Source organism: Protobothrops mucrosquamatus, unplaced genomic scaffold, assembly GCF_001527695.2.
Source record: "Protobothrops mucrosquamatus isolate PMUCROS unplaced genomic scaffold, P.Mucros_1.0 scaffold25, whole genome shotgun sequence".
NCBI classification, from domain to species: domain Eukaryota; kingdom Metazoa; phylum Chordata; class Lepidosauria; order Squamata; family Viperidae; genus Protobothrops; species Protobothrops mucrosquamatus.
The window spans coordinates 1,098,719-1,110,639 of NW_015386410.1; the positions used below are offsets into that span (position 1 = coordinate 1,098,719).

General features: G+C 42.0%; 1 protein-coding gene across 1 annotated transcript; it reads left to right on the forward strand.

Moving 5' to 3' along the window:
• Positions 1-4,515: 4,515 nt before the first annotated feature.
• Positions 4,516-10,303, forward strand: LOC107283106 (NADH dehydrogenase [ubiquinone] 1 alpha subcomplex subunit 3). The gene is made up of 4 exons (XM_015810955.1): positions 4,516-4,670; positions 7,281-7,355; positions 8,168-8,245; positions 10,103-10,303. Exons 1-4 carry the CDS (start codon positions 4,655-4,657, stop codon positions 10,189-10,191), a joined length of 258 nt encoding a protein of 85 aa, XP_015666441.1. The 5' UTR covers positions 4,516-4,654; the 3' UTR covers positions 10,192-10,303.
• The last annotated feature ends 1,618 nt before the right edge of the window (positions 10,304-11,921 follow it).

The window sequence follows — 11,921 nt, forward strand, 5'->3', positions numbered from 1 at the left end:
AAAAAAAAAAAAAGGAAAAAAGTGATGAAGTACAGGTAGTCCTCAACTTACAACAGTTTGCTTAGTGACTGTTCGAAGTTACAATGGCACTGAAAAAAGTGCCCCCCAAGCCACAGCCAAGCAAGACACCTGCCGGCCCACCTGGCCACGCTTTTCCTCCTGTCCGAGGTTTTCACTGTTGTGAGCATTTCTGTTGAGGATTGGCAGCGGGGGTGGGGTGGGGGGTGTTTGGTTTTTATTCCCCCCGTCTGCTGGGTGGTTGCAGCAGGTTTCTTCACAGGATCCTGGGACACTGTGACCATCATAAATATGAATCAGTTGCCAAGCATCTGAATGTAAATCACAAGACCATGGAGATGCTGCAACATTCCAGCTGATCGGCGCTTCTTCTGGGCTCAGCAGAAGCGCCAGGGTCAGTGCTACTTTCCAGCTGATTGGTGCTTCTTCAAGGCTCAGCAGAAGCGCCAGGATCAGCGCAGAGCTCCAGCTGGAGCCTGGCACTGATCCTGGCGCTTCCGCTGATCCCTGACAGTCCCGAAGAAGCACCGATCAGCTGGAAAACGGCACTGATCCTGGCGCTTCCGCTGAGCCCTGCAGCTCCAGCTGTCTCTCGCTCAGGCTTGTGCGGTGCTGCCACCGGTTCAGCTCATTCTCCTCCCCCGCTACCACTTTTCTAGGATGGTCGCGTACCACCTGCCAGGTGCCAATGTACCACAGGTGGTACCCATACCACTGGTTGAAAAGCCCTGCTCTAGAAGAGCCATTGCCAGGATAAAAAGTTATAGAGTTTCAGGAATCCTAACCAACAATACTCACAGATTGTAAGGAGCAGGAAAGGGAGCGTAACGGGCATCTTTAGAGCAGATGCAGTCTGTAAGTGAGGAGAAAAAGGGCTCAAGGCTCTGATGAATGTGATTCTTCCCTCCCAGGAAACAGTGATAGATCATCAGTCATGATGGTTAGGAAGGGAAGTATAAGAGGAAAAAAATGTTTTTTAACTAATGGAAGAATAAACGAATTCTGATTTGAGCGGTTCAATTACTTTGAAATGAGCTTCAGAAACTTTCTTAATTTAAGGTGAGCAGGAAAATCTGACAAAAATGATATCTCGATAATGGCTACGGTACATTTATACTGTATACTAACTGATGGTTTATTTTACTTTGGATGACCAAATCATCCTTACTGGATTTGGTTTATACATAGTGGTGGGATTCAGCCAGTTCATACCACTTCAGCAGAACCGGTAGCTAATTTTTTGTTGCCCAGGCCCAGAATGGACTTCCGGAAGCAGCATCAATCCAGAGAACCGGTTGTTCACATATTTGAATCCCACCACTGTTCATACACTGTTAAGCTATTACTGGGTTTATAAGCCATGGTGCCTTATATTCAGACATGCCAAAAATAAGTATAGTAAATCACGTTTGGACTTATGTTTTGTGTACAACACAATTGTTACGCTAAGTAGTTTAGCATAACGCTTGCAAACTATGTCTGCTAAATTCACAGAACACCCTTAATCACAAACTGAGAGCCAGTTTGGTCTAATGTTAAGGCACCAGGCTAGAAAACGGGAGACCATGAATTCAAATCCTGCCATAGTCATGAAAGCCATCTGGGTGACTTTAGGCTAGTCAATCTCTCTCTCAGCCCAATCCACCTCACAGGGTTGTTGTTGTGGGGAAAATAGGAGGAAGAAATATTAGATATGTTTGCTACCTTGAGTTATTTGCAAAAATAATAAAGGCAGAATACAAATAAATAAAATAAAATAAATGAATTAGTATATTGTGTAAGCATAGCACCATGTTGTGTGAAGTCATCTATTGGGGTATGCAAACCATAGTTTATAATTCAGTTATTTACATTGCAATTTGCTGGTGTGCCTAGCCCAATAACAATAATGAAAAATTGTCAAATGATTCAACATACAGATTGTGCAAAATGGTAGAAGAAACTAGCTTATTCAAAAAGATCACACAACAGATTATAAAGAATGATATATCGCAGTTGCCAAAATGATTCACTGGAACATCTGTAAAAAATTATCCTGTGCCAGTAATGAAAAATTGGTGTGAACACAGAGTTGAAAAATAGAAAATGAGCAGGTTAAAATATTGTGGAATTTCTTAGTACAAACCACTAAATTCTTGGCACATAACACACCAGATTTAACTGTGGATAATTATTGTGGCAATACCAGGAGATAGAATAGAAGAATGAAGAGAATGAAGAGAAGGACGAGGGGGGACATGATAGCAGTATTCCAATATCTCAGGCGCTGCCACAAAGAAGAGGGAGTCAAGCTATTTTCCAAGGCGCCTGAAGGCAGAACAAGAAGCAACGGATCGAAACTAATCGAGAGAAGCAACCTAGAACTAAGGAGAAACTTCCTGACAGTTAGAACAATTAACCAGTGGAACAACCTGCCTCCAGAAGTGGTGAATGCTCCAACACTGAAAGTTTTTAAGAAGAGACTGGACAGCCATTTGTCTGAAATGGTATAGGGTTTCCTGCCTGAGCAGGGGGTTGGACTAGATGACCTCCAAGGTCCCTTCCAACTTTATTATTATTATTATTATTATTATTATTATTATTATTATTATTATTATTATTATTATTATTGGAGACGATCACGAAATATCAAGATCTGAAAATCAAAGTTCAAAGATTATGGCCTAAATTGGCTGTGGTGGTCCCAGTGGTTATTGGCACACTGGACCTCCAAAGTCCCTTCCAGATTCTATTCCATTCCATTCCATTCCATCCCAAATATTGGGTGGCACTTAGAAAATCTGCACATTGACAACATTTCTGTCAATTGTAAAAGGCCACACTTCATGGATCTACACAAGTGCTACACTGATATCTTATGACATCCTAGGTTCTTGAGAAGAATTCAACGTGTATGAGGGGCAACACCAGCAAAAGAACTGGTAGCTATGACCTCCTATTATTGTGAACAGATAATAATTTATTAAACTTGTATGCCATCTGACTCTCAATAGCCTAAATGCCAGTTAATCAAACTATGATTTAGAGCCAGCAGTAGGAATCCAGTTAATCTAGAGAATTATCCAAACTTTAGCCACATGCTTAGAAGGCATTGTCTGGCACTCCAGCTTTGGTATCTTTTCTTTTTTCAAGAAATAAAAGGTGGTCACAGAAGTGAGGTTCACTGAAGAGATGCCTCTTAGAACAGAAATGTGTTGCAAAAAACTAGATAGCCACCAGATGTCTCCACCAAAATAAAGAAACCTTTCACTCTTTGCTGCCATCTATTGATTATCTGGATTTTTAAAGGGAGAACTGATATTTTTTTTGTTTGACTAAACAGCATTTGATGATGAGGCTGCCTGCCCTGCCCTGCCCTGCCTATCTTCCCTGAATTTTTACTTCTCAGTATAGAGGGAAATTATAAGGGGAGGTCACTGTCAACACACTCTACAGCTCCACAAAACACAACATTTTTAGCCTGTAGCCTGCATACTTCAAAGGGGAACTATTTTTTTTTCCTTCTCAAAAACAGGAGTCTTGTGGTCAAGATCAAGCAATGCTGAAAATGTCCTACACTCAGGGTTGGGAAAGACCCTGATGATTCAGTAGGAAAAAAGGATGGTTAAGTTAGTCATTTTTCTGCGGGGTTGTCTGGGATCTAACAGCGTAAATAATTTTGCATTCATATTTATACATATTGTGTTAGGATTTGAAAATGATTGTATAAATTTTGCATTTTTATCTGAAAATCATTGTGATCAATTATGTTTACTATCTATGGGTATTAGCATTATTAAAGATACATTTTCCCCTTACGTACTGTACATATGTATAATTATTATAAGTTTGGTTTGGGCTTAGCTTAGCTGAGTCCAACGAATTATAGTTTATGCACCAATAATTAAAATGCATCATGGCTTAGCATATTATAAGAAAGTGATTTTGGTGTAATTGCATGGAAATGGAATATATGTTTTGGACAGAAACTTTCCTTGCTGTAGGTTGAACTACCTTGAAGATTTGACATGCCAAAATCCAAAGGGAGAGGGAATTTGAATCCAAGCTTGCAGGACTTTATAAAATAAAAAAGACTGAGTAGTTGTCAGAAATGAAAATATTTGCATTCTCTGCGTCATTCCATTCCCAGTTAATTCTACCCGTTTGCAAACCACATTCACACGGATATTGTTTCTCCGTCCAGAAACGGATAGCAACGAGCACTTTAAGCACGTCCCGCGTGGTGTAGATGTAGATATTTTACTTTGCAACCCAGGCAACAGGAAACGAGACGAAACTTTTAAAAGTCACACGTGCCCCGAAACCCATATTTGTCTCAGTCTATTCGGATTGCAAATGATGTCAGAGCAAGCGATTTTTTAGCAATTGTCTTGGGATGGACGTAAGATATTGGAAAAAATAATTATTTATACACAGAATTATAAAACAACTCTTTATCCTCACCAGGGAAAAACGCGGTGTATAATTCCTGACACACGAAAACGGACACACATCGGTGAAATATGAAAACAGAGGCGGACACAGCTTTCGTACAGTGCAATAGAGTCTTCGTCAACCAATCCGAGAGAGGGAGGAAGAACGCGACAAAACTACACTTCCCAGAAGGCCGGCGGGCTCCGTTCCCCTTGATTACAAGATGTCTACCTTCAGCAGTAAGTGCGAGAAGACTTTGTCGCGGGTGGAAGGACCTTGGGAGATGGACGGGTGTATATGATGGGCTTTTGTTGTCGATGGTGTCTAGGGGGGAAATCGTGGGCGAGGGTGGAAAGACACAGGAAGAGGAGGAGGAGGGTGGAAGGATGATGAAAGATTCCGTAGGTACTGTAGAGCAGGGGTCTGCAACCTTGACAACTTTAAGACCTGTGGACTTCAGCTCCCAGAATTCCTCAGCCAGCATAGCTGGCTGAGGAATTCTGGGAGCTGAAGTCCACAGGTCTTAAAGTTGTCAAGGTTGCAGACCCCTGCTGTAGAGGGTGTTCAAATGTCACGTATCTGAAAGCGATGATGTCAAGGAGGGGGGGTTAATTCATTACATTTAAATCCTGCCTTTTTTCCTGCAAAGCGTAGTATAGGTAATCCTCGATTTCTAACAGTTCATTTAGTGACCATTCAAAGTTACAATGGCACTAAAACAAAATAACTTACGACGAATTCTCACACTTATGACCGCTGCAGCATTTCCCTAGTCATGTGATCAAAATTCAGATGCTTGGTGATTGATTCATATTTTGACGGTTGTGGTGGCCCAGGGTCATGTGATCCTCTTTTGCGACCTTCCCACAAGCAAAGTCCATGGGAAAGCCAGATTCACTTTAACAACTGTGGCAAGAAAGGGTGTAAAATAGGAGCAAAATTCACTTAACAGTCTCACTTAGCAACAGAAATTTCAGTCTCAGTTGTGATCGTAAGTCGAGGACTACCTGTATTCAGTCCATCACCTTTCTTTTTAGGACTCCTCTACAGGGTATGCTAGGATTGTGGTTTGTCAGTAAGTGAGGCCTATCTCTACCAGTTCCTTTGGACTTCCAAGGTTGACAGAGGCCTGAAATGCAACACTGAGGGCACCTGCTGCCAAAGACAAGCCTGGAAGAAATTGTAGGCCAAGCAGTTGCTGGGTAGATCTTGTCACTGTTTCCCTCCATAAATCCATTTCAAGCTTTCTTCTGAGGGGCAGAAAAGTCATTTGAGGAAGCTTGCAAATGATTGGGAATTAGCCAGTTCGGTCTAATGATTAAGGCGTCAGGCTAGAGAGCAAGAGGCCATGAGTTCAAGTTCCACCTTAGCCATCTCACTGGGTGACCTTGGGCCAGTCATTCTCTCTCAGCCCAACTCACCTCACAGGACTGTTATTGTGGGGGAAATAGGAGAAGGAAGGTGTGTTAGATATGTTCTCCACTTGGATTATTTGTGAAAATAATAAAGATGGGATATAAAGGAATAAATAATTCCACCCCAATTTAAGAATATAGGCAAGCTAGGTGCCGATGTGAAAGGTGGATCTGGGCTTGGATCTACATGTGCTGCAATTTCAACACTACCTACCCCCGACAATCCACTAACTCTCTTTTCCTCTCTTTCCTATTCCTGATAAATCTCATGCCACAGTCTGCTATTGCTGCAAAATCCTTCCCAAACTTTGCAGCTATAGATATTTAATTTAAAAATATTTCTCCATGAAAGCTATTTCTAAAATTATGCAAGTACATTTATATAGTCCTTAATTTACAACAGTTTGTTTAGTGGCCATTCAGAGTTACAATGGCGCTGAAAAATGTGAGGTATGACCATTTTCCACACTTATGATCATTGTAGTATCCCCATGACCACATAATCACAATTCAGATGCTTGCCTCGTATTTCTGATGATTGCAGTATCCCAGGATCATGTGATCATCTTTTGTGATCTTCTGACAAAGTAAATGGGGAAGCCAGATTCACTCAACAACCATGTTACTAACTTAACAACTGCAGTGATTCACTTAACAAGTGTGGCAATAAAGGTTGTAAAATGGGGCAAAACTCAACAACTGCCTCATTTAGCAACAGAAATTTTGGGGTCAATTGTGCTTGTAAGTCAAAGACTACCTGTACTTTCATATATTTAAAATACTTAGATGTCAGTTTCCATTAACAATGTTCACAGTGTCAGAACAGATCCAAACGAAAAGCAAACTGCCTGAAAAAAAAAAGACTAGGGAAAAAAGCAAAATCTAACAAAAGAGTGTGTAATAAAACAAAGTTTTCCAGATACTTGTGTAACAACAGGCTGGCTGTTTTAAAAAGATGGAGAACATCATGTCCCTAATTACTGTCCATTTGATTTCAGAAGGCTGCAAAGTTTCAGTTTTAATGAATTCTAAAGCAACATGTTGTGCGGCTGATTTTACAGGCAGAACTGTGGCTATGAGGAAACAAATTTATTCAAATTGATAAACATTGTAGAAGAGCTACATATTCAAGTTAGCAAAAAAAAACACAACACCAACAACAACCCAGGAAGAGTCTGGTAGCAATCTTTTTGATTAACACGTTCTATTAAAAGACATCACATTATACTTTTTTAAGTATGTTAATTGGAAAAGGTGCTACCCAGACTACTACTGATCAAGTTTTGAAGTGACTTAATAGCTATCTTAATTATCAATTGAAAGTTGGGAAGGCACTTTGGATTCCTAATCCAGATCAGCCTGAGTAAACAATTCCAGATGCTACTGTGGAAAACAAATCTGTACATCAAAAAATGCCTCTTCCTCTTCCTGCAGGAATGGTAACATATATGAAAACTGCATGGGGCAAGGAACCAGTGATTGTAAGCTCCATAGTCATTGCAGTTGTGGGTGAGTTACACTGATATTCCCTGAAATCCAAATATGTTTTATTCTTAAACCCAAAGGTGCTTTTCCAAAAGGCATCTGTTTTTTTCCTTGAAAATCTTTCACTTTTCTTCCAAGAAGCTTCTTGGATGAGAAGTGAAACATTTTCAAGCAAAAAAACAAATTCCAGTTGCTCTTTGGAAAAGCAGCTTTGGGACAACCATGACCTGGATGATTGAGAATCTCCATAGACATTTTATTCTTTAACTTTTACTATTCTTGGGATACTAGGAGGGAGGGTTGCAGCAGCCCTAACATTGGGCCATTGAGCAGAGCGAGGATTAGCTTAAAAAAGAATGTTGCATTGAAGATTTCTAGATTACATTCCTAGTATTTCCGACCTTGGTCCCTTTCCAAATCCCTGGCAATTTCTAGCACAGGGTTGACTTTGATATGGGGAACAGACTGGGACTCAGTTACAGGCACTTCTTAGTGTAAAGAAAATCCCAGGTTCAATTCCAGACACTTTCAGTTTGGAAAATTCTTGGAAAACCACTATGAGTTGTTCTAGAGAATGTTGGCAAATATCTGAATCTTGGGACTAAAAGACTGGCCCACCGTTTCAAGGAATGATGCTCAGGGACTTAGGTTTTGGGTCGATTCTGTGACCAGTGGTCAAATTTAGCTTGCTGGAGGGGTCTGTAGTTCCCATTGTAGATCATTCTGAGTAAATGTATTCATTCATTTATGGTAGCTTTGTATATTGCTGGATAGCCAGCATGTGACATATATATTAAATGTATTTCTGGCATGCATCTTTGTTTTCATTTTTTCAGCTGTAACATTGCCATGGGTGAGCCCCTATGCCCATTATTCCACATTAATGAACGAGAACATGCCATATCACTACCCAGGTACATCTACATTTCTAGTTTTTAAAAGCAGTTTTGGAGTTTTAGGGATAGCAAAGAAGCAGCACATTATTTTCATCAATTTTTAATATGTAACATGTTGCGCAGATGCATGTGACTGAACCATTTTTGGGGAGAAAGGTACAGGCAGTCCCTCGATGTAAAGTGTCCAAGTTGCAGACAACTCATACTTAGAAACAGGCTGCCTGCTACTAAAAATGGCAAATGACCATCTCTTTCCTTCAGCTGATAAATCACTGAAGCCACACAGAGTTTTCATAGGTATCACTTAAATATGAGCCAGCAGTGTGCTACAGCTGCCAAAAAAGCCAACAGAGTCTTAGACTGCAGTAACAGAGGGATAGAATCAAGATCACGTGAAGTGCTAATACCATTTTATAATGCTTTGCTAAGACCACACTTGGAATATTGCATCCAGCTTTGGTCGCCACAATGTAAAAAAGATGCTGAGACTCTAGAAAGAGTCCAGAGAAGAGCAGCACAGATGATTAGGGGACTGGAAGCTAAAACTATGAAGAACAGTTGCTGGAATTGGGTATGGCTACTTTAATGAAAAGAAGGACCTAAAGGTGACATGATAGTAGCATTCCAATATCTAAGGCAGGGATGTCAAACTGCCACCCCGTGGGCCGGTTGCATCATGCAGAGGCCACGCCAACCGCAGCTCCAGCAATGCAAAAAAAGTCCCGATACGTCGTGACACATCACGTGACGTGGCGAGTTTGACACCTGTGATCTAAGGGGCTGCCACAAAGAAGAGGGAGTCAACCTACTCTCCAAAGCACCTGAAGGCAGGACAAGAAGCAATGGATGGAAACTAATGAAGGAGAGAAGCAACCTGGAACTAAGGAGAAATTTCCTGACAGTTAGAACAATTAATCAGTGGAACGACTTGCCTCCAGAAGTTGTGAATGCTCCAATACTGGAAGTTTTTAAGAAGAGATTGGACAACCATTTGTCTGAAATGGTTTACGGTTTCCTGCCTGAGCAAGTGGTTGGAATAGAAAACCTCTAAGGTCCCTTCCAACTCTGTTATTCTTTTTTCATGAATTCTTTTTTCATGAATATACAGCCTGTGTTCAGGGTTCATGAAAATACTGCATGGCTTCAGCGTTTCCTCGTCTCAAGGAAGGAGAACATTTTTAGTAATAGACAGCCTGTCTGTAAGCTCCGACTTATGTATTTGAGTTAAAGACACATTTAGGAATGGATCCCATGATTAACCCAGGGAATGCCTGTATGTGAAGGGAGACATAAGGATGGTATGTTATAGAGCAATTTAAACTATTTTTCTTTCTGCTTTAATTATTATTGGGTTGGGCAGGCAAAGAATTGGCATCAGGGAAAAAAAATTAAAAAATGGAGGGAAAACTATTTTCAGGTTTCTCTGTGCTGGCAGTGGATATTTTTCTGATAACATTTGGGCATCTCAATCTTTATGGTATATAAGCCACAAGATATAGCTTAGTGTATTGATTCAGTTGTAAGTTAAGTCAGTGAATTAAATCTAATGCAATGATGCTGAATTCAGATTTTTACTTAATCAGAGATTAAATGAACTACAATTATCTGGATCAACATATATTTTGCCTTAGCATGCTAGATGTGAAATCAGGCCTGAATAGATTAATATACTTAATTTACCCACAGGTAGAGCACAAAGGCAAGATTTGTTCCCCATGCTAGGCCAAAACCAATATGGTTTAGTATGAGAATCCAGGCATTGAATCAAGTGCTCCGTGTCCTTCCTTGTAGTATATAGTTCTGTAAGTGTTGCTGCTGGACATTTACAGTATTCTCATTTGGTTGATGTTCATGTTTTTCCTTTCTTCTTCATAGTCCCAGTTCGAGATGATGGTAATATGCCAGATATTCCCGCTCATCCCTGTGACAAGGAAGGTGAACGACTTGAGTGGATGAAGAAATGAGAATCAGCAGAGTGTTACCACTGAAGAGGCAGATCTCCCCACAAGGTTCCCCTGCCTTGGTTGTATATGTGTGTTTTCCCCAGGAGCAATAAATTTCCTGTTGTATCTAAAAGCCGGCTTCTCTGTCATTGTGGTTGGAAATTTAGATCAGGGGGAAAAAAACCCTGGAGTTTTTGGAATACTTATCCTCATAAAATCAGATGGTTAAAGTTCTATTTAGGAGACTTCAAGTCATGGGTGGTTTTTTTTTAACTAATGGAACTGGGAATTTTTTTTTAGTTAAAGAGTCTGATACCTCTGCATATCCTAGTGTTAGCGAACCTTTTAGAGACCGAGTACCCAAACTGCAACCCAAAACCCACTTATTTATCGTCGGTGCCAGGTGGGCATGGCCCACTGGATGTGCATGGCTGTGGTCATGGCAGACTGGGTGGGTATGGCCAAGGTGGGTGTGGTCACCTCGATGTTGCTTGTGGGGAGGGCCGGACAGGGTTGGGGGAGATCCAGGGGGTCTCTGGCAGGTGGGCGGTGGGCAGGAGGCTCATCCTGAGGGGTGAGGCGAGGCGAGGCAGAGCGGGGGTGCCATTGTCGCAGGGCAAGGCGAGGCAGGGACCGGGGCGGCTGCTGCCTGATACCATCGGCCCCCGCACACAGAGACCAGGGAGAAATGGGGGCCGACAGTGTCCGTCAGCAGCCACAGTCTGCCGGCCTGTCAACCAGCGCACTCTGGGGCTCCGCAGCCCGCCCCCAGCAGTTCAGAGAAGCCGCCTCTGAGTTGGATGGCGGGCCGACAGCTGAGGAGGTGATGCAGTGGGTCATGCCCAGGAAAAGGAGAGCATGTGAGGCCAGGAAGGATGGGATGGGGGGGGAGGGAAACCAGCCATGCTGGGATGCATCTGGCCACATGGGACCTCGGCGAGTTAGCAGGCGGCTGGTTGAAGGACAGTTGCCATCTCCAGGGTATGATGCGTATGCCGACAGAGAGGGGTCTGGGTGCCGCCTCTCTCACGCATGCCATAGGTTCGCCACCACTGGCATATACTGTCACAAACGGCTGTTTTAAGAGAAACAGTGACAACCTGCTACACCAGTTGGGGAAGAAAGAGGTCAATGATTTAATGTGGTGTAGCGGCCCAGCTAATTGTGGCTTATATGCCTTATTCACTTTCCTTGGTAGAGCCAAGAGGTGCTAATAAAAACTGCAGGCACAATTTGTGCAAGGTATTAAGCCAAGCAGACTGGTTCATAAGTGTGTGCTTGTCTCCATCTTACAGAGTGTGCTGAGCTTTTAAGGCTTGTCTGAATATGTTTATCAATCCAGAATGACTGCCAGCTTTGGTTACAGAAACTGGAGTTTTCCCTTTAAACACAGTCTGTGTCATACTGCATTGCTACACGCACAGTATTTGCCCTCTTAAATAATTAGAACAATGTTAGGAAAGAACTGCTTTTAAAAATAAAGCTAGCTACCTTAATTCTGACTTCTGCAAGCTAAGGACTTCAGGTTTTCATGACCCCATCACCTTTACATAGCCCCCCCCCCCTTGATGTACGTATGCACATACACGCCTTTGCATCAGTTTGGAGTCCTGGTGATTGCCTGGACAAGACTCTAAAGTTTTCTTGGAAATATTTTTGAGCAGAGGTTTGCCGTGGTCTCCGGCCTAGGGCTGAGAGTGAGTGACCGACTGATGTCATCCAGCTGGCTTTGTGCCTAAGACAGGACTAGA

What these genes read in the sequence shown, in the direction of transcription:
- LOC107283106 (XM_015810955.1), top strand. An exon ending in CATAGTCATTGCAGTTGTGG is followed by an intron (nt 7,356 to 8,167) that starts GTGAGTTACACT and finishes TCATTTTTTCAG; the next exon opens with CTGTAACATTGCCATGGGTG. An exon ending in CATGCCATATCACTACCCAG is followed by an intron (nt 8,246 to 10,102) that starts GTACATCTACAT and finishes TCTTCTTCATAG; the next exon opens with TCCCAGTTCGAGATGATGGT.